Source organism: Periplaneta americana, chromosome 3 (assembly GCF_040183065.1).
Source record: "Periplaneta americana isolate PAMFEO1 chromosome 3, P.americana_PAMFEO1_priV1, whole genome shotgun sequence".
NCBI classification, from domain to species: Eukaryota; Metazoa; Arthropoda; class Insecta; order Blattodea; family Blattidae; genus Periplaneta; species Periplaneta americana.
In genome coordinates, this window is record NC_091119.1 from 117087046 (window position 1) to 117110877 (window position 23832).

Genomic DNA, 23832 nt, shown 5'->3' on the forward strand with positions numbered 1-23832 from the left:
CTTGCAATGAGATGAGACGAGAATGGTGATTTATTTGGATGCTACAGGGGAACTGGAGCTCCTGGATAAAACTCTCGTGTTACCTGGAACATGGGCTTGCCCAACACAATATGGAAATCAGGAGTATGCTGTGTCCACAGGATTATGAGTCCAGTGCTCTAGCGACTGGGCCACCATAACAGCTATTAGAAAAATGTTTCTTGTTTGTTATAATGTATGATTCTTTCATTCTTGTTTCAGACATATTCTTGATGAACTTTTAGCAAGAGAAGGCCACACAGTTCTGAGACTCCCTCCATACCATTCTTTCTTTAATGCTATTGAGCTTGTGTGGTCAGTGGCAAAAAACTATTATAACAAAACAGTAGCTTCACGCCCAGGCCATGGCTTAGATTGAGCCAAGTCTGTACGGCATGAAGCACTCAGCAAGGTATGTAGTTAACGCAAGCATATCTTTCTTTACATATTTAAAAATGCAGTTTCAATAATAGTATATATATATATATATATATGTGTGTGTGTGTGTAATTAATTATATATTAATTATGTTTATATAAATTATAATTAATTTAATTATATTTAATATTCTAAATTCTGTATTCATACAGGTAACTCCAGATATATGGAAGAATGAAGAAAACCATACAGAGAAAATAATTATGAAGTATTATAATCAAGAAGTGAGAAATGCGCCAGAATTTCAAGAGTTCATTGTCGATCTTAGAGATACTGATGAAGAGGATGATGCTGATGACAATGACACAGAAGATAACGAAGAGGTGTTGGCCACTCCTATTGAATCTCTACCAGGGACTTCAAGGTAAAAAACAAGTGGTTAATATTTGTATCCCTCATATGAAATACAATTTGAGTTTGAGTTGTTTTAAAAGTCTATATTACAAAGAGCATTGTAAATAAATTTATTGAATATATTGCATCAATTAGTATGCTTTCTCCCACATTTACTTCAAAATATTGATGAAGGAGGCTGCATAATCTCATCACTGATAATTTCAAGTTATATTCTTTCCTATTATTCAGAAATTGCTTAGGACTTAACAACAAATTTTCACTTCCAGGGATTAGGTACCACGGTGCTGCAAGAAGCTGGTGAGTCTTATTTCATCATTCTCTTTGAATACTCCAACCTTTCTAACATCCACGCCATTTTGCACAATGGCACAGCTGGACAGCCGCATCAGCAGCACTACTAATTCAAGGAAAGTAAAAGTGTCTCTGATGATCAGACACCTCATATCACAACCTACTATTTTTTTTTTTTTACAATATAAAGTATAGACAGATTTCTGTACTTTAAAATACAATGAGGCTGTATGACCTCGTCACTGATAATTTCAAGCTGTGTTCTTTTCTATTATTTTGAAATTGCTTAGGACTTAACAACAGATTTTCACTTCCAGGGATTAGCTATCATGGTGCTCCAAGAAACGAGTGAAGCTTATTTCGTTGGTCTCTTCGCTGAATACACCAACCTTCCGACATCCATGACAGAAGATTGCAACGACATACAGCTGGATAGGCGTATCAGAGCCCATCACTAAGTCAAGGAAAGTAAATGTGTCTCTGATGATCAGACATCTCATATCAAAACCTACCATTCCTTTTTTTTTTTCTTTTTTTTTTTTTTGATATAGCTAGATTTATGTACTTAAAAAAACCAAGGAATAAATTTCTGTGGGGGTGGTATTTTGCTTCAAAACTTGCCAGGCCCTTGAGATATGCATTGAAAGTTGGCTTATTTTCAACATTTCTGTTTCAGAGCTTGATGTCACATTTTTAGATACAAATCTTATTAATCCAGTATTAATTTATATACTATATATAGCATATTTTCTTGATTCTAATTTTAATTTTTCCTCCTTTTCTAAAGAGACGTGATTTATTGACAAGTCCAGTGTTGTCAGTATAATGACCACTACAATTCGACTAAAAAATTCATTCATTTACTGTTGCTGTTAAAAGGGTTTATGTGTCACAAGTTTCTTATGTAAAACATACACAGATCCCCTTCTAATATTGACCATCTCTTAAATCAACTTCTGTCTTTTTTTCAGTCTCAAAGGATCTTATGATGCCAAGATAGCTCCACCGAATAAGATCAAGGGACTACTTAAAGCAGAGGATGTCTGGAAATTCGACAATATGACCAATTTCAGAATTATTAAAACATTGTGCAAAGAACATGAATGCTCGAGGACTATAATATGTCTATCAAAAAATTATAATTATTTTATTTTTGTATCACTTTGTATTTTCAGAAAAATAATTTTGATATTACACAGAAAATAGTGAATTGATTATTTATTGTCTAATTATTTTGTTGTTGCCTAACTATAATACATTATTTACCTATATTAAGTTTGTATGAGAGAATAAAAAAATACATTAATTGCAACCTGTTCCTTGTCAAAGTATCCTCTGAGTCCTGAGGCAAAGGCTGGAATATTAACATTGTATTATCCTGATTGAATGTATCACTCCATAATGTTCTATATAAATATATGTATATAATAAAAAAAGTTTGGTTATTATGTCACATACACTTCTCCATTAGTCCTGAAATAATACAAATATTTCAATTCTGTTCCTTCTGCTGGTTGAAACAAATTCCATCATACAAAGTTAATTCTTGTATAGAAATTGGCAATCAAAAGTAAGTACGATATTTTACATTTTCATTATCCGTTTATTAAAATTTTTATTTATTTAATTTCAAAAATCCCATTACCCTATTGAATATTTCGAGGACATCATACCAGAAGGGAGTATGAACAAATGCAGGGTTATTGAAATATTTCAATAGAAACTTTATGTTTGAACTAACGTTTATTAATTACAGTGGGCATGAGGAAGGATCAGGAATGTACCTTGTTATGTAAACAAGGGTAGAATAATTATTCTATATTTAAATGGTTCTAATGTAAAGGTATAGTTTTGCTCATATGCCCTTCTGGGATGATGGCCTCGAAAAAAAAATAGGGCAATTTAATATAATTAGGCTGTCTACTATTCCACTTCTATGTTTATTCAAATTCTTGCTGACCAGGTTTCAAAGAGGAATGTGTGTACCAAAATAAATGAAAAATAAATAATAGGGATGGATGTAATATAGTTTTAAGAAGAACTGATTGCGAGATAAGAGAAACAACAAGGTAGTTTAAGCCATGAACATTATTAACATTAGTGGTTTACGTTCAAGGTTGGTAGCACTGAAGTGCAGCCATGTTTGATTATTTGGTACCTCACTATATGTTGTGTCGAGTATAGCAGAAAGCAAGTTTTGAAAAAACGATCACACTTTGACACACTACAATGAAGAGAAATAACCCAATTTTACTAAGACACTTTGAACATCAAGTAGAGGCCTGCCTTATGTTAACAAATCCATCAAAATCTCAATTTTGCAAATTTTGCAGTTAGCAAGCTTTGCAAAAACGGTCAATTAAGCTATGCTGGGATCTGATCCACAGAGCTGACCAAACTCTTCTTCTTATGATCAATGGCCTACTATCTGTATTTTGGACATACTTACACATATTATACAGGAGCACATAATATTTCAATACACTTTACGGTCATTTTCAGTAACAGTTTTAGATCACTGTTAACACATATATTCTTATTTGAGAACCTCGCTGTCCTTTTTTTCTAAGTAGGTTATTTAACGACTCTACTACTAGGTTAGTTAGCATCGATGGATAGGTGGTAGCGAGGTGGTATTTGGCGAGATGAGGCTGAGGATTCGCCATAATTACCTTACATTCACCTTACGGCTGGAGAAAACCCCAGAAAACCCAACCAGATAATCAGCACAAGTGGGAATCGAAACTGTACTCGAGCGCAACTCTGGATCAGCAGGCAAGCGCCTTAGCCAACTGAGCTACACTGGTGGTTCTCGCCATCTTCTATTGAATATTGATAATAAGGAATAGAGTTCAGCCGACACTGTGGTTCAGATCCCAGCATAGCTGCGAGCTGAGAGGTCCTGGGTTCGATAATAGTATTAACCTTCGAATGTTGTCCAGAATAGTCCCTTTTCAACATCCAGAAATCAGCCACAAATGTTACCACTCCACTTTCCTTGATATCTCATTTCAATTTTTTTATGTTGCAACCAATTTATTTTAAACTTTGTAACATCACTTTTACTATGTTAACATAATTTGGGTCTTTTTATTTTCAAGGAAATTAAAAACAACGTTTCTGAACGCATTTCAGGCATTCTTTACATTTCCACTCATAGTATTCTGGAACTGCTTATCCATAATCAAATTTCGAATATGAGTCAATGAATATACCAGCTTTAATGTTTTCACGGGAAATTTAACACAAAGGTGCTTAAGGCACTCACTGTCTTTATCTAGAGCTTTCACAAATTGTTTCATTAAACATAATCTCACATATTTCGATATTTCTATAAAAACAACTCTGTTATCCTGTACTCTCACAGAAAAATGAGAACTGCTGACACACTTCCCTTTTACACGACAATAAAAACAAGACTGAACCTCAAAGTTTAAAACACGAACATTTAAAGGGAGGTACTATCTGACTGAATGGTATGTTGCAGGGTTGACTGAATGGGGGGAAGTCATGTGACAGTTACTCTATGGGGCCCTTTTCTTTAGATTATTTTAAACAGCTGTATAATATTATGTATACTTCTAATTCCGAACAACAAATATCGACTTGACTAGTGAAATAGTCTCTATTTATTTGTTTGTCTAAAATGCTGGATCATCACTAATTTCACTTAGGTATTTTATTTCGGCATTCATACTGCCATTACTTTCATTATGTGGACACTGATCGATATTGCCATCAATTTCACTTTTACCATCATAATTAGTTGCAACAGAAGTTATACCACACAACACTGAAGATGTACTTACATCGGTTTCTGAATGACACTCCGTTTCATTTTTAGCAACTTGGAAAAATTGCTCTATTCTATTTGTCACATTACTTAAGCATTCCCTGTTCCTTTTCTAATTTAAGTTTGAAAGTTTTCTATATTCAGCCTCACGATCTTTTTCGCACCCTAGCTTAATAATATTATCAACACAACTGTTATGATCTAGCAATTACAATTGCATGCCTTTAAGCATAACATAACTTACTAGTTTATTCTAACTACCAATATATTTTTTTTATTTGATTATTTAAAGACGCTATATCAAAACTACGAGGTTATTTAGCATCTATGGAATTGGTGATAGCTAGATGATATTTGGCGAGATGAGGCAGAGGATTCGCCATTTATTACCTGACATTTGCCTTAAAGTTGGGGGAAACCTCGGAAAAAAACCAACCAGGTGATCAGCCTAGGCAGGAATTGAAGTTGCACCCGAATGCAACTTGGGTTGGCAGACAAGCGCCTTAGCCATCTGAGGTATGCCGGTGCCTTACTACCAAGATCATTAATACACATTTGTCGCAATAAAATGAAATGATAAACAATAGAAATTGCTGGTACTTCAGAAAGTTTATCAACAATCAACAAGGAAAATGTTTTGAAATTTTAAATTTCAGGTTTTTAATCGATAAGTTGAAAATGTTAGCATATAGTTGGTGTTATTTTGCTTTGAAAGAACATGAGTGATCTGTATCTATTTATTAATTTAGAAGTGGTCTGTATAATGCTAAATGTTCTGACTGAACAATAAATTGTTAAAAAAAAAAAACAGTTACCAATCACGTAACAAAGGCTGGTCCACAATAAACCGAAATGGAAATAACAATGGAAATATTGTTAAAATAAATGTATTTAAATGTGACCATTCACAATTAACGAGAAGCTTACCAGAGCCCGGGAATGGGAACATGAAAATTAATTATGAATACTCACATTTATATATATTTATTTTAACACTATTTCCGTTCTAGTCATTTCCATTCCCGGTTTATTATGGACCAGCCTTAAGTGAGTGATCAGAGTTGCCAGGTCATATGATTTATTATCGTTTTGTATGATAATTACATCCAACAAACGATATGACATTATGGTATAAAAATCCTTCCTAAAATACGATAATTTTGAGTCAACTTTTCAGATTATAATAACATAATTTTACTTTTGCATAGAGCAGGTAAACCTTTTTTTTATGATTGGGAACACCTTGAACAGTCATGTTCATTTGGCACAACCCAGGGGACACGTGTGGATTAAAGCTTTCCACAGACACGAACAAGTTTTTTTTGTTGAACCATTACATAATTATAAGTTGCAAGAAATAAAACTACCTCTGAAGGAGAACTACTTGCAATTCTAACTGCTGTTACACAACTGATCTCCAGACTCAAGAAATTTAGAAAAGCTGTTATACTGATCGATTTCAAAGCTGGAACATAAGCCATCACATTAAAAAAAAAATTCATTCAACAACAGTCAAAGAATTAAGAACAGTAGTACATCAATTACCAAAATTGAGTAAAATAATAACTTTTCATCTGATTAGTGGAATATGTAGCTAATCGGTGATGAATGCATAAGAGGGGAAAAGGAACTCTCCACCTAACCTCATTATCTCCTGGTCTAGTTGCCTTACGAGTGATGCCTTATTGGTGTTACTTACGAGGTTCAAACCTGTCTTCGGACATGTTGACTAAATAAGAACAATAACTTTTCAATGGATACCTTCTCATATAGGGAGGGCTTCATGGAAATGATCAAGCAGATTTTTTGGCAAAAAGAGGGATTAAAATCAACTATAGTGAATCGTTGACTGGGCACTGTGATCAAGGTGGCTTCAGCTATACCTGCCACCTAGCGGCTACTTGCATATAAGCTTTGATTGAGCAGGCAGTATAAGGAGCCATAGGATGCGAACCAGCAGGCAGTGAATAAAAATCATGGAAGATGTAATATAAGTGACAATATTAACTGGTAAAACGAAAGAAGATTATGTTTTCATCCCACGTATTCCTATGTTCTCACTAACCTATCACATACCTTTCGATTCAAGCACTGCAATTTCAGTGCGACTAGCATTTGTAATGAGTAATGACCATATTAAAACAAAGCTCAAGGACAGTTGCTCAAAGTTGCAGACATTCACTTACAAAATTCCGTGTTTTCCACATCGTCAACAATGTAGCTTGTTCTCAAGTAGGCAACCTGAACATTTGTATATACAGGGCAATTCAAAAGTCACATGACATAGACAAACTCCGTTATTAGTGCAGATAGCGAAAAATGGAAAGGTAATATTGGTATACCGAAATATTTAATAAATAAGAATTTAGAGTAATCTCTTAATTGAAAATGTGTGTTCAATGTACATTTAGTGTACAAATAGTAGACCTAACTACCCAACTTACTAATTAGTGTGCCTAATAATTATCTACCTCAACTCTTATCATACATAACTAGGTATATGGTCCGAAAACATAATTCACAATACTGATGATGATGATGATGATAATATCAAAATATTATAAAATTCCAGTGTTTATCACTGAAATAAAACAATCAAGTGCTGACAGTTTTATTCTATTCATATCCATTGTATTTAATCTTGGATCATGTGTGTTCTAAAAATATATATACCAAGGAAATATTTTATAAACAAGAATTTGTGTCGCCTATTAATTGAAAATCTGTGTCCAATGTATATATACTGTTATTGTACACCTAACTAAAATTAAAATACTGCGAATATAAGCATCAAACCAGTTACTTGAACTTTAATGTAAATTAGTGAATATTTCAGAATGTTTTACATACGGCAGCAATGATTATTAATTAGAGCTGGGATTACTACGTAATTACATATTTTTTCCTTGCTATTTAGATGCTGGGAAAAGTTATATGTTCACAAACTATGTTATATAACTGAATTTCATTTTACATATTTGTAGGTATTTTACATATTCTTAGTGATATCACTGATATTACATAAAATTACATATTTTAGTATTTTCGTATTCAAATGTATGTAAATTGCTGTGTTGAAGTTTGAAACTCAAATCCGAGCTGTTGTCAGTTGCTACAATAGGTGGATTAAGACAGCTATAGAAAACACTCTCATATCTTTCTTTAATGCTATACACTGTGTGCCAATCTTTACAACTTTCATCCCTATTAGGACTAATGGCTTTAGACTAGCCACCTGCATATTGAAGTTTCTAGAAATATTTTCCTAAACAAATTTGTGTGACCTTTTTGTTACTTTGGAATTTCCAATTCTGTTCTTAAAGGCTTTGTACTTATGAAATATCTCAAATAGATTTTAGTTTCGTTTAAACAGTAAAGGAAATAGTTCACTCAACATCAGTCTTCTCTAGTGTCAATATGGCACCAGTTGCATCCTCGTTGGCTTCAAAGGTAAAATGGTGGATTGCAGTTAACGAATCTTTTACAAGTGATGGTAAAGTAGTGAATTGTCAAGCATGTAACAAACATATCGCATGTTCTATGAAATCCCAGCTTGAACATGTATGAAGTGATCAGCATAGAAAAAAACCAACAATTAGGTCTGCAGAAGAAACAAATACTTTTAACACAGATGAATCCATCACCTTCAAGTAACCCTTTTTATAAAGACTTATGCAGTGCGATGATTGCAGCCAATATTCCATTGCATAAACTTGAAGTGCCTGAATTCACATCTTTCCTGGAAAAATATTGCAAGCAACACATGTTCCTCGTCAATCAATAATCAACACTATACGCAAGAATTATCTTCAAGTCTGCAAATGACAAGGCAATGTACAACATAAGAGGGTATAAAGGAAATGCTTTCAAATGGGTTGCTGTTGATGAAACAACGGATGCTAAAGGTCGATTTATTGCGAATCTTGTGGTGGGGAAGCTAGGACCTGACAGTGCCTCAAAACCATGTTTGATCTATTGTAAAGAGCTGGACTATACAAATCACTGAACTATTGCGAGATTTGTGAATGATGGATTGAAAGTTTTGTGACTGACTGGAATGCAAGAGAAGATACTAGTGATGTATTCCAATGCTGCAGCATATATGCTTTCAGCTGTAACTGTTCTTGAAGTGTTTTACCCCAATATGCTCCATTTTACGTGCTTGGCCCATGGCCTGCAACATTTTGCCGAAGATATTAGAGCTAAATTTACACAAGTGAACAGATTAATTTCAGCAACAAAAAAAGTTTTTCTAAAAGCCCCACAACGAGTGCTATCTTACAAACAGCAATTGCCAGAGATGCCACTGCCCTCGGAACTAGTGTTGAGGTGGGGAACATGCATAGAAGCAGTTAACTTCTATAGTGCGCATCTAGATGCTGTAAAGACTGTTGTAGATGTTTTTGATTCTGAAAGTGTCGCATCTATTTGTGAATCCCAGACTGCCTTTAGTGACTCCAAAGTGGTCTCCTCAATTGCCTACATCAGGGGCAACTTCAGGTGGCTTCCAAAAAGTATCAAACGTCTGGAAACATCAGGATTTCCTCTGAAAGATTCTATTGGTGTCATATAGGATGCTATTCAAAAACTAAGTGCTGTGCATGGAGAAACTGGTGCAAGTGTATTGAGTAAATTGCAAAAAGTTTTGAAAAGAAACCCTGCGTATTCAACATTTCACAGTTTGTGCCGAATTCTAAATGGAGATTATGTTGATCCACTCAAGGGCATCTCTCCAGGTAAAATTTCTCTCCTAAAATTTGCCCCAGCTACGTAGAAAAATCTTTCTCTGCATATAAGAACATTCTGAGTGACAAACGTCTTTCAATGACCGCAGAGAACATAGAAAAATACATTATTGTTGACTGTGCTACAAAATTTAATGCATAGACGTGTTCTGAGTGTCGTAACTAACAAAATAATAAGTTTGTATTAAATATGTGATTACATATTTTTCCCATTTTGCATATTTTACAACATATTTCGCTGTTTTTCACTACATATTTATGTACGTATTTTGCTAAGTGATAGTACATAAAAATCCCAGCTCTAAATTTATTATGGTTATGTTACCATTCCTTTGCCCCATGTTTATCAATTTGTGGACAAAAAAGCAGCAGCAGCAGCAATATAATAATAGGCCAGACCAACCAGCTGGCTGCTGACCTCACGACCACATGCCAAAGCAGAAGTGTACTACCATCCACCCACAACGGAGGTATCATGTAGTTAGCATGAGGATCCCTATAGCCATTATTGTTAACTTTCGTAACTGGATTTCGCTACCTATCGTACATCGTAGTTCCACGTGATCATGATGCTAGGTGAATACTGGTCCTATCTGGCTGAGAAAATTTCCTCCATAACGACTCAAACCAAAGCCCATTCCTTAATGCCAGTCCTAGGCAAGATGCCTTAGAGTACGATGTGGGACGTGTATTAAAAGTGTTCATTATTACATTATGCCAACCCTGACATGCACACACACAGAACCATTTGGTGGAGATTACAGGTACTGAACCCAGTTCCATTGACATCGAGACTTGAAATTCGTTCTGGCAAATTATGTTAGCTGTCCTTACTGTATGTCTTCATACTATGAGATACACAAAACAGCTAAAGTTTCAAGTGTAACTTCAGCTAAATATTAGCACTAACGACAAGTGGCTGATGTAAAATCCAAAATACTAGACAAAATCTTCAAGATATGTTCATGTTATGTAACTTCGTAGAAAAATGAGATAGGCCTAGGTTTACATGGAACCTTAGTTGAAATAAATTACTTTTTATTTAGAAAATTCTAAATTTCTTAACTGCAATGCTTTTCAAGTTTTAAAATACAAAACAAGATGAGTAACTAACTATAAAGTTTATGACAGCCATCATCTTGGGTACACTAGCAGACTGATGTGTCATATTGTAACTATCAAGACAGAAAAAACTGTCACCAAAGAGGCTTTCATTATTAAGAGTTATGCTGGTTTTATGCAGTAATAATTCCAGATATAAATGAAGAGTATGCAGCCTTTCTATTTCCCACATGTAGACTTTTTCAGCAGTCTAATGTATTCCTGTCGAGGAGATTTCTTTGTAATATGGGGTCAGGCTTAAAATTACGAGAATTAGAAAGTCTAACATCGCACCAGTAAAAAAAGAAAAAAAAAAAAAAGTTAATCTTCTAATAACGTGTAATATGCACCAAAAAAAAAAATATACTTTACCCCAAAGAAATTGTGATAATACAACCTAATTAGAGAAGCACCATGGTAAGACAGTCATAATGAAAATATAAAATGGTACTCACCCTGTAAGGAATCCTGTGACTGATTCTCCCCTGATGGTCCAGGTTTGGCTAATATTTGACCTAGAATCAACAAGCAGTGCAATACTAAGGAGTTTTTCGATATAAATTTCATGCAAGAACTATTAAATTGCCAGTTTTATTAAAACTGTTTTATGTAGTACAGTAAAACCTGCCTAAAGAGGAACCTGAATAAACCAGAAATCTGTCTGAAACATAATTTCTCTGGTCCTCTGAATTATAATGAATTTTACACAGTTTAAAACAGAAACTTATCTAATGCGGAAATGAAACAATAATGTCAGTCCCACGAGAGAAAACAAATGAATAAAATGGAATTTGAATAATTTTGAGGGAAAAATTATTCTGGGGCCGGGTATCGAACCCGGGACCTTTGGTTTAAAGTACCAACACTCTACCAACTGAGCTACCCGGAAACTCTACCAGACACCGATCCAATTTTTCTCCTCTATATCCACAGACCTCAAAGTGGGCTGACAGCGTCAAGCAACCAAAGTTGAGTGCACACTAACTCTGTGTGACTTAAATTGTGGCTTTCTGTTAACGAACAGTGACGTGTATTATGCAAATCAAGCTTTCAGGTATAACTCCTTGTAAAGCTGATTTGAATAATTTTGAGGGAAAAATTGTTCCGGGGCCGGGTATCGAATCCGGGACCTTTGTTTAACGTACCAACGCTCTACCAACTGAGCTACCCGGGAACTCTACCAGACACCGATCCAATTTTTCCCATCTATCCACAGACCTCAAAGTGGGCTGACCCACATCGAGTGCACACAAACTCTGTGTGACTTGAAATTGTGGTTTTCTGTTAACGTACACAGTGACGTATATATATTATGCAAATCTAATCTTTCAGGTAAAGCTTCCTGTAAAGCAGATTTGAATAATTTCAAGGGAAAAATTGTTCCGGGGCCGGGTATCGATCCCGGGACCTCTGGTTGAACGTACCAGCGCTCTGCCAACTGAGCTACCCGGAAACTTTACCCAACACCGTCTCAACTCTTCCCTTTATATCCACACATTCTCAACTCTTCCCTTTATATCCACTCGCGTGATGTCAGCCCACTTTGAGGTCTGTGGATATAGAGGGGAAAAATTGGATCGGTGTCTGGTAGAGTTCCCGGGTAGCTCAGTTGGTAGAGCGTTAGTACATTAAACCAAAGGTCCCGGGTTCGATACCCGGCCCCGGAACAATTTTTCCCTCAAAATTATTCGAATCAACTTTACATGGAGTTATACCTGAAAGCTTGATTTGCATAATACACGTCACTGTTCGTTAACAGAAAGCCACAATTTAAGTCACACAGAGTTAGTGTGCACTCAACTTTGGTTGCTTGACAGCTGTCAGCCCACTTTGAGGTCTGTGGATATAGAGGGGAAAAATTGGATCGGTGTCTGGTAGAGTTCCCGGGTAGCTCAGTTGGTAGAGCGTTGGTACGTTAAACCAAAGGTCCCGGGTTCGATACCCGACCCCGAAACAATTTTTCCCTCAAAATTATTCAAATCAACTTTACAGGGAGTTATACCTGAAAGCTTGATTTGCAAAATGGAATTTCTAAAAAAGAAAAAAATTAGAACAAAATAGTGTTAGTGTGATTGAGTTATGAGTGTTATCCTTCAGTTTGTTAATGACAGTGGCAAGAGAGAAACATAGAACTCTTACCCTAGATGAAAACATTAAGCTCCTGGAAGCAAGTAATATTCAGAAGCAATATATTCTGCAATTGGAGAAATTTGCATTAACCTCAAATAATTCAGAACTATTATTATGTCCATCAACAAAATGTATAATAAGTTACTGTATAGTTTTATAGCACTGGAATGTTTTTAACTTTTCAATGCTAGCTGTTTTCTACTATAATGTTTTGTATACTGTAATTACATGTTTATTGTTCATTAATGGTATTTAAAATTTAAGGGCCATATTCATAGACATTCTTAGCGTGGGCTTCTGGTGGATGATCAGCGAACTAACGTTTTTCGTATTCATAAACCAGTGTTAGCGATATATCATATGAATCCTGTACAAGTAATCACTCGACAGCCGGGGCTAGTTTAGCACGCTCGTAGCGCGGGCTAGCGAAATGTCTATGTATAGCATCCCTAAAGTTTCTACGCAACACAATGCTATAAAAAGAAATCAATCAATCTTGCATACAACAAAAACCTCTTTAAAGTTTTTTTTTGTTCCTCCCAAGCATTTCTGCTATGGACAGGTTTTACTGTATATGCCATTTGAAGAATATGAGGCTTTGAAACATTTAAGTTTTGTTATGAAGGCCTACAATAAGTTATATTAATTACTGCTTTCTTTATGGCTTTGCTGCTGTTATGGTTGCATTTTTAAGTTAAAATTATTATTCATTAGTGGTGTTATTAGTGTAATGAAGTATTTGTGATTTTGGACTATATTCACTTTTCTGGGTTTGTATGCCTCTGTGCAGTCACTCAGCAGTATCACAACACACCTTGCCTCTCCACACTACTGACGATGAGGGGTGTCCAATGTAACAGTTGATTTTTGGTGTGTGGCATTCTTACAAGACGTCCATTCTATCAGTGAAATTTCAATATGAGCTCACCAACAGTTCTCTCATCAGTTCAGCATTTCCATAGACACTGCTACAAAAAACTTGAACACTTGAGGGAGGTGGGATATGATGATAGAGACTGGATTTATCTTGCATAGGATAGGGACCGAGGCGGGCTTATGTGAGGGCGGCGATGAACCTCTGGGTTTCTTAAAAGTAGTGCTGTTGATCGATCAAAATATTTAATCGATTGAGTTGAAAAAAGTTTTAATATACTGTAATACACAATTATTGTTAAATTTAACTTGTGTTCGGTGATAAGCATGAGTATTAAATGCTGTAATAACTGTATCGTTATATTACAAAACAACATTTTAATTACTTACTAACATATTTATTATGAGGCTTATATTTATTGTATCAATTTCTCCGGGAATTTTTGAGACAAACATAAATAACAAAAAGTATGAAGACTCACCTAGTTAATACTGCTTCATTCATGATTTTAAACATGTGAGTGCATTCACATGCTCCAAATTAAGTGCCGCTCTACGTTTAGTAACAATGTTTCCTGCATCTAAACACGAAAAAACTTTTTTTCTGTCAAGCACTTCTCCACAATCGTTCAATTTAAATTCAAACATTTCACCGTGTTTACCTCTCAAATTGTCATAATGGAGTTTACACTTTTCACAAACCACAGAAAACTGATTTTTCTTTTTCTTTATCAAACTAAACACACAACCTTCATATAGAAACTCAGTACAGAAACTGCAACAGTAAAGCAGTCGAAACAGAAGACTGGCCCCTATTGTTATCGAATTACCAGATTTTAGAAAGAGAAGAAGGTAGTTATGCTCTCACACACAGTGTAGACATGGCTATTTTATAAGGGAGGTGAATCCCAGAAAAGTATGTCTTTCTTATGCTAGGAAGATGAGCTGACAACAAGGTGGAAGTTTTCTTGGAAAACCATAAAACTTAATAAAGATTTCGCATTGTGTTTCAACTTTCAATAGAGGTAGACCAGGTCACTGTCCTCGTATCTCCATCTCTTTCTAAAGTGTTTGTGCAAAGATTTTCCCTATGCTACCTGGTTTACAGTTAGAAAATAACAGTACTATTGTGCTTTTAAGTAAGCAATTTCCGAGAGAGAAATATTGTCGGAATTTTTAGTATGAGTTTGTATTAACAAAATAATAATTAATATCAACTACAACTGATTAATTTTAATAGACTCGATTATTTGATTAAATATTTTTGATCGATTAATCTTACAACAGAAATTGATCGATTAATCGATTAAATCCCGCAACACTACTTAAAAGCCATTTGTAAGTAAATAACTGGGACTATCTCTTTCATGTTACAAAAATGTTAAGTCATAAAAGGGACGACTTTTAAAGTTCTGAAACATACTCCTCTTCAGGTGATATTCTAGCTCTGAAAAAGAACATCATTTAAATTATAGTAGATCTATCTTATCCAGCAATGTGAACTAAACGAGTTAGTGCGTGATCTCAACCTTTCGAAATAACACACCAAATTACTTGCTTCAAAATTGAAACTTGTTAGCTCCCAGTACTACTGTTTGCCTCTGACGAGTTTGTCTCATCAATATGAGGTATCCTTAGGGCGACCAGATTTTCAGATACAAAAGCAGGACTCATTCCTAAAAGTGGTTCAGTTTTCTCACTCACAGTGACATTTCTCACTACTTCAAGACAATTTCTGGCCTAAACTATGGTTGTGTGGTGATGTCATGAGACAAAGAGAATCAGAAACCTGTCATCCCTAAAGACCCATTCACAATGAAAATTAAACAAATGTAACATAAACACAGAAATTTGCATTCATGTTACCAAATGGGATCATTCACAATGATTCACATAATCACTGGCATTAACATTACCATTAGACATTAACATGAAAGTTTGCAAACTCCAAACTTTCACGTTTATGTTTACATGATTTGGTAACAATACACAACCACAGAGCCCTGAAGTATACAGCAGAATATGACGAAATGACGTCGTTGTTATGTCTGCACAGTTACCAAATATTTTTGTGGTTATGTTTATGTTCCTAACGTGAATGATGGTATGACTTTTTGATTTTACAGTAACATTTACATTCTTACATTAACGCTTATGTTATGTTAAATTTTCATTGTGAATGAATGGGTCTTGACAGATGCAAACCTCCCACAGCCTAATACCAGTTGTCTGTGATAGGTATCAAATTCATAGAGAGTCAAAGTCATAGAGAATGTCAAATGCTTTCAAATAATGCACCAATGGCTTTAACCACAAAAGAAATGCTTTGTCCATCCTCAACCAACGCAACATCTCTCACAACGTCTTTTTGAATAAGAGGCATCTTAACTCACCAAATTCGAATGAAAAATTTATGACAGAAAATGTGTCACACATCGATAAATTCATCAATAAGCAGCCACTGTACATTTGTATAACTTAAAAGAGGTTTTATTGCCAGTCGGTATTGTAAAATCGAAAGCACAGGGCTTGGCAATTAGGGATGGAAAGTGGCTCATGGTGTAGTATTTAACGACTTCTTAATACAATATTCATCTCCAAAAATGTTGAATACATCTTCCCATAGTCATAAGACCACGTCAATTTAATATCTCTTTAAATTGGTAGTTTATTGACGATGACTGGGTTTTTGCAAACAGATCTACTTTTTTGCTGGTCAATGTATATTTTGTGTTCCTTTTTTCTCTTTTTACATGCTCCAGTGTAATATTAAATGTATTAAGTACACTATAAAGCAGTAACTATTTGATTGTTATGTATTCTTAATATTGCTCAACATATGTGGTTTAAATTAAAAAAAAAACTAGCTTTCGTTTTTATTTTCTAAAAACCAGGGCGTTTTTAATCTTTTTGTGATACAATTCCGCAGATCTACTCACTGTGGTATCATTCCTATCTATGCATTGGTTGCAAGACAACTCTTTACTATATCGCTGGCTTTGTGATTAAAGCTTGTGTTTGGATTTTGGAAGTCAATTATATTTATTGAATTATCAAATAATACATGGTAGCAGCAGTAAAAACATTTACAAATGTCAAAATCAAAGGATTCTGGGTTATCCAGCAATACTTCAACAATTCAAGTGCATAAATCGCTTTGTTTTCACCTCCAGGTGAATTTACATTTGAAGAACAAGAATTATGGAAAACATATATAAAATGATTTCAAAAGTTTGTATTTATTTCTGGAAATGCTGAAAACCAGAAAAAGATAAAATTGACATTGTTATATTGCATGGATGAAAGAGTCAATGGCATTACAAATACTTTCCCAAAGAAGTCCTTTAACACCTTAAATGAACTGTCAGAACAGTTCAGTAATTACTTCACCCCAAGAAATAATGTTCTTTATGAAACATTTCAATTTAATATAAGGGAAAAATTACCTGGAGAATCTGTTAAGACTAATTTTACCACTGAACTATATAAAATTACTAATAGAGGTGATTTAAAAAAAAAAACGAAGATACAAAAGACAGAATTCTTGTTGGTATATTAGATAAATTACTTCTGAAAGCAACAACTTCAAAAGAAATTAATTCTACAAGAAGCTGTTGAAATTTTCAAGCAAGTAGAACAACAAAAACAAAATAAACTAATGTGTACTTCGAACATCAACAGTATAAATAATGTACAAACAGAAGGAAAAAATGTTATCTTGGAAGGGCGCAGATATACTAAGAATGTCTGGCTAAAAACAGTGTACTGCATGAGGTGTGGCTATAAAGTATCCGGACTGATGCTATAAAAATTACTTATCGAAAAATTTACTCCACGGAAATGTTGTCTCCTTCAATGTACTCCCCTCCTTGATCCCTGCACTGCTCCATGTGAATCTTCCACTCTTGAAAGCAGTGCTATAGGTCCTCTTGTGATGTGCTGTGCAAGAGCTGCATCGCTTTTGCCTTCACTGCATTTATGGACTCGAACTGGTCCCTTTTAATGCAGACTTGGCCTTGGCGAAGAGAAAGAAATCACACGGGGCTAGAACTCATGAGTACAGCAGATGATCTAACACAGGGACTTTGCCAAAAACCTTTTGTGGGCGGGCACATTGTTTTGATGGAGAATCCAGGAGTTGTTTCCCCACAATTCAGGTCTTTTTCTACTTACATACTCACATAGAGTTTTCAGAACCTCTTTGTAGTGCACCTGGTTAACGATCTTTCCTTCAGCCACCCAATCAATGTGAATGACTCCACTGATATAAAAAAACACCATCATCATTGCTTTGAACTTGGACTTGCTCATCCGTGCTTCCATTGTCTTGGAGAAGCGGGACTCTTTCAATGCATGGATTGCCATTTTGTTCTGGATCGTACTGCAACACCCAAGTTTCGCCACAAGTATGATGCGTTAAAAGAGTCTGGGGTCATTTTCAATGTTGTCAAGGATGTCGGCACAAATGTTAATTCTGGAATCTTTTTGTTCCTGAGTGAGAAGTTTTGGGACAACCTTTGCACAGACTTTCTTCATGTGAAGATTTTCGTGTAAAATTTGCCAGATAGTTTCTTTATCAACATTTGACAGTTCACCAATTGCCCAAATGCTCAGGCAACGATCTTTTGGACAAATGTAGCAACTTTTCCAATATTAGATGCAGTCTTCAATGTGCAAGGGTGGCCAGAGCGTGGATCATCTTAGACATCTTTCCTTCCATCTTTAAATCTTTTGATTCATTCAAAAACTTGAGTATGGGATAGGCACACACATCCTCCAACAAATTGTATGTTTCTGTAGTAGATTTTCTTAGTTTCGTAAGAAATTTGATGTTCACTCATTCAGTTAACATGATTTCAACATGGGGCACATACATGCTGTTCTTTTTTCCACTGCTACAGTCGAACTAACAAGTCGCAGGTGATACAACTTGTGCAGCATATAGAGGAGGAATCACAGGTCAACACCCCGTAATTCACAGTGTTGCAAGATATAAACAACGCTTTCAAAAAAATCTGTCCGGATACTTTATAGTCATACCTTGTATGTTACAAATGCAAAAACCTACAACACTACTATAGGGCTTATCAAATTAAGAACATGAACGCACTAACTGATGGATATAAGATAGCCACTTTTCTGTTTAGTGTTTGGCGAACTATTGAAGACAACAATATTTCTTCCACAGGATGGTCATTACTTGTGAGGGTCTGCAAATTAAATATTTGGGTATACTGAAAAGTGCAACAGATTCAAGCAGTCAGATATGGAAGATGAAAGAATTATTGATTACAATTTGAAAGAAAAGTAGATCCACCAACGTTTTTCATTCCTACAAAAGTCAAGGTGGCGAGAGCTACAGTTCAAGAATAGGGTTCCAAGGCTACAACTTGTGATCTTAAGTGGTTTTCAGATTTAAACTAGTCATTTTTATACATCATTTCACATAATTATTACAGCTTTGTGAACTACTCTTCCTGTGTAAACTGATTGCAAAAAAGTTTCTAAACATGACATTAATATAATTAAATTCATTGTAATTTATTTTTAATCATAGTAATAGTACCTATCACCTTCCAACCAATTTCATTAAGAAATATATAGAAACTAGAGGCTTGTGCAGCAAATGCTGCAGAGTAAATTCATTAGAAATTTAAATAAAGATTTTTCAGGTTTATTTTCCAGGCAGAATACTAGATATTTTGAAAGTTATTTGCTTTCATAATAATGAAACGTACTGCATGAAAGATGTAACATTGAAAGCAACGTAATAACTCAATGAAGTGTAACCTTGCCAAAAACATCTCTTTTTAAAAAACTTCCTCCGAATGGATTTTATGCCAAATGCTTTTCTTGAACATATCCATCTTCATTCCTTCGAGTTTCAATGTGAAAACACAAGTAATAATGTCAAGATGATCAGTGGTTTTTCCATGTGAGATTAGAGTAGTAGCTATTTCAGGCAGAGTCCTGCAGACTGGCCCTCAGCGCAGCACTGTCAGTCCTAATGCTTAAGCAGCCCAGCCCACCCAAGACCAACACTGCTTGGCGCGGCCGCTTCTTAGCCCATCACGCTGGGTTACGCAGCCCAGCTTAGACCACCGCACTGAGCAGTGCGGTGACGTCATCCCACCAGTTGATTGCATTCTACTCCTTCCCTGCTTGCGCTTGGCGTGTGGCATAAGCATACAGGACACAGTACAAAATTAAAATATTTTCCACTGCTGTCGAACACAGATTTAAAAACTGTCCCTATGGTATTTTTTTAAATTTTCATCCGACTTTGTATTTTTAAACTTTCTAGCAGCGATTTTCTCCTTCACTACTTTTTATCTACAGAGATTGTATTTTAGAAAGTATGCTTCCACGGCCGGTGTCTGTGATGAAGTTTTTCCGGGCAGCTATTACACTATCAAAGTTTTTTGCAAAGATCTTTTTATAAAATATATATTATACAATATATGACAGTGTAATGGGTTTTCTTTTGTAAGAGTTCCTTTGATAAAAGATCTTTTATTAAATGTAAGTGCAGCTTGTTATCTTTGATAAAAGATTTCTATACATTGAAACAAATATGGCGGAACACAAATATAACTAGATTGCTGCTACCACAAAAATTCTGATATTGGAGTATGAAGCAAATGAAATGTAAATAAATAATTTTTATAATATAATATTAATATTATTAGGGCGAATCCGGAAATGCATATAGTGTTAGTTGGGATGCCAGAGGGAAAAAGATCTTTGAGGTGGCCGAGACGTAGATGGGAGGATAATATTAAAATGGATTTGAGGAAAGTGGGATATGGTGATAGAGACTGGATTAATCTTGTTAAAAGCCATTTGTAAGTAAATAATATTTTATAATAATTTGTATAACTTTTCAAGTCCTCTCATTGTAGCTCTTTCAATAAGTTTAGATGTATACCTCTCTTATCACGTCTTACAATTCATGGTTTAAGCCCTGACCAGATATTTATTCATGGTGTTATAAACTTAACGCGTAAATAACAGTAAACAAATCGTAAACTTAACGGGTAAATATTAGTATCAACAAATCCACTGAAGGCGTGTTCATTGTTGTGGAACAAGTGTTAGGAGAGATTTGTTCCTAATTTTAGGTCATGTTTGATAAAATCTTCTGAAAAGATTTCATGTAGTGTAATATAACCCAAATCCTATCTTTTATCAAAGATCTTTGATGTAATGTTTTAGCATAATATTCTTTGTCAAAGAATTTTGATAGTGTAATAGCAGCCTCACAGAGACTGTATTTTTTTTTGTGATGCACCATTATTTGAACTCATCTTGAAAAACAGAAATCAAATGTTTGAAACAGTAGCTGATCGTTGATCGAACCGTACATACAAGCACAAACCCGCGCCAACTCAATTCATAAGTAACTGATAGCGGAAGCTTGGGCTCATGCTTTGATACAAACAAGTCCACCGCACTAAACCGCTCCACAAGCAGTCCGCCGCGACCCGTGCGGTGGTGCAAGGTGACGGCACGGGCTAGTTCCGCGCGACACTGCTCAGCCCGTTGCGGTCAGCGAAGGGGAAGCCTGTGGATTTGGACAAATGTGCACGACTCTGATTTCAGGTCATTGCGGATTGTTGGTAAGAATATGACATTTTGGAGTGTATTAGATACCAGTAAATGCTGGACATCATTTTGGCCACATTAAACATTAAAACATTAGCATAATATTATGTTCAATCAATGATGTATTTAATGGCCATAAGCTCATACTGCATTAATACGAGAATTACATATAAATATCTACACCACACTGCCATTAATATCTGAAAAGTTGATTTATAACCATAGAAGTATTTAATTTTTTATAACAATGATAAGTAAGTTTTGTAGCTTTCAGTAACATATATGAGTCATTCGACGTCAAATCGCACAGCAATAAAACACGACTTTCTCGGAAATGGTCGAATTTTTTTTCATGAATTCCAGACATCAAATAAGGAGACCCGTATTTTTTTTTTTATTTTCACAATTATTAATTATTGTGTAGTTATGAATATTTGAAGTTACACAAATTATGCGCGCACTGTTACATAAACTCGCTTGGAACTCTGTGTCTACATATAATTGAGATTTGCGGTTTGGCGCATTTGAAAGACTAAATACAACACTTTTTATTACTTTAGGCCTATCACAAATAAATTTAAAATTTGGCCTATTTTTTTAATCATTTCTTTTTCAAAGCAAAATTACTATATTAAATAGTCAAGGTAAAATTCTGAAAAAAATATAGACTTGTTCGCTGATGTATTATCTGTAAACTACTGCATTTATAAATATGGGATCCGCACCCATACATTTGTAACAATTTATTTTCCGGAGGCATGCACGTGCTCACGATGCCCAGCTAATGAACTGCTTGCAGCCATAGGCTAGAAGGGTGCCCGTGGAAATTTCCCGTTGCATCTGATGTCACCATACTAATCATCAAATGATTAATACCTTAAGGAACAGTAAATATCTTATCTAAAATTATTTTATTATTGTCAGCTCAGGGGGAAGCCCTTCACAGTTTATACTGTAATATAGCCAAGTGTTTGATGATAGCACGACTGGGTAAGGCAGTAAACTTTATGGCAGTAAACAGATGGCATGAGAGAAAAATAATCAGTTTGGGTTTGAATTTCGCGCAGTGACGTGACTTCTATACAACATGAGTGATGGTAAAGATCGCGTAATATATAACAAGTGTTTAAATCCATTTACCTTCCTAATCACGCTTTTAAAAAGAAAAGTACACTAAGACCTGTAAGTTGCGACTTATTGATAAAGCTCAATTTAAAGGAGTCTTTGAGTGTGCAAATATGTGATTTGTTCTGTAAAAATCAATCAATTTCCGCATAGGTCAGGTGAAATTATATGTGAAGCCAGTAGTTCTTGTGATATTAATAAACATGAATCAAATGAAAGTGCGGACAGAAAAAGTGATTATCCCAGTATTTCTTCTAGCAGTTCTATGGATACAGTGCTAGAAATCAGTAATATTGAGGAATTAAACAAGAGTTTTATGTCAATAGAATCTCCTATCAAGAAAAGAAAGATACAACAAAACGATACCCCCGTGAAAAGTTTCAAAAGTAAAAGGCTCCCTAGCATGTTAAGTTTTTCATGTAGAAGATGCATCATCATCCATTCAAAAGTCAGCCATATTTTATTTTTGACGGAATGCAAAGAAATGTACAACCTGAAAATTACATAGTTATTGCAGGATTTTCTGAAAATTATTCATTTGTAATACAAGATTCAATACAAGGTGTGCATTGGAACATATGTCAAGCCACAATACAGTACAATTTTAATTTTACTTCCTACTTTATTTTATTTTATATTCTCTTATAGGCCTATTAATATTATATCTGAACTGTGACCGAACACGAGCGCTGCTCATTCGGTCTCAAATTTTGTAAATACTACTGCATCTCCTTTTTTTATATTGATTGTATTATTTTATTTCTATTTCTCTTATTTGTAATTATATTCTTCATTCTGTATATTTAAATAAATAAATAAATAAATCCTTTCGTAGTATATTTCAAAGGAGATACAGAAATTCGTTACAAAAGTAATGTCATCTCATAAACCATGAAACATGACACCGATCCCTTTCACTTTTTTCAATCCGAAGCAATCAATTTCTTAAAGCAAGAATTCAACGATATGAAAAAAATCATCTACTTTTCCAATGGATCAAGTTCAAAATACAAAAAAAAATAAAAAATAATTGCTTACATGAAGACGATTATGGAATTAGTGCTGAATGACACTTCTTTGCAATGTCGCATGGTAAAGGTCCATGTGTTGGCATTGGAGATACTGTTAAAAGACTTGCCACGAGAGTTAGCCTATACAAGATCCTATAACAACACAAAAAAAAACTGTTTCATTAGTCACAAAAAACATTTCTAACGTGTCATTTATATTTTGTCCATTCAATAAGCACAAAAACCACACTGAAAATTTGCAGGCCAGATACCATAATCTAAAACCAATAACTGGTACATTAAAATTATATTCTTTCATTCCATTGTCAAAAACTGAAGATTTAGT

The 23832-nt window shown here is 34.8% G+C and overlaps 1 protein-coding gene and 2 non-coding genes across 18 annotated transcripts in view; 1 reads left to right on the forward strand and 2 right to left on the reverse strand.

Annotated features, from left to right (window-relative positions):
* LOC138696415 (protein bric-a-brac 1-like) overlaps nucleotides 1-23832 on the reverse strand; it is a 212602-nt gene that overhangs the window by 135027 nt on the left and 53743 nt on the right. For all 16 annotated transcript variants that reach the window (XM_069821367.1, XM_069821372.1, XM_069821366.1 and 13 more), the window contains exon 5: nucleotides 11199-11258. In XM_069821367.1, coding sequence (XP_069677468.1) covers nucleotides 11199-11258 — 60 coding nt within the window. The remainder of the gene's footprint in view (nucleotides 1-11198; nucleotides 11259-23832) is intronic.
* Nucleotides 11559-11632, reverse strand: TRNAK-UUU (transfer RNA lysine (anticodon UUU)). Its single transcript has one exon. It is a non-coding gene; the product is annotated as a tRNA-Lys (tRNA).
* Nucleotides 12338-12410, forward strand: TRNAN-AUU (transfer RNA asparagine (anticodon AUU)). The gene has a single exon. It is a non-coding gene; the product is annotated as a tRNA-Asn (tRNA).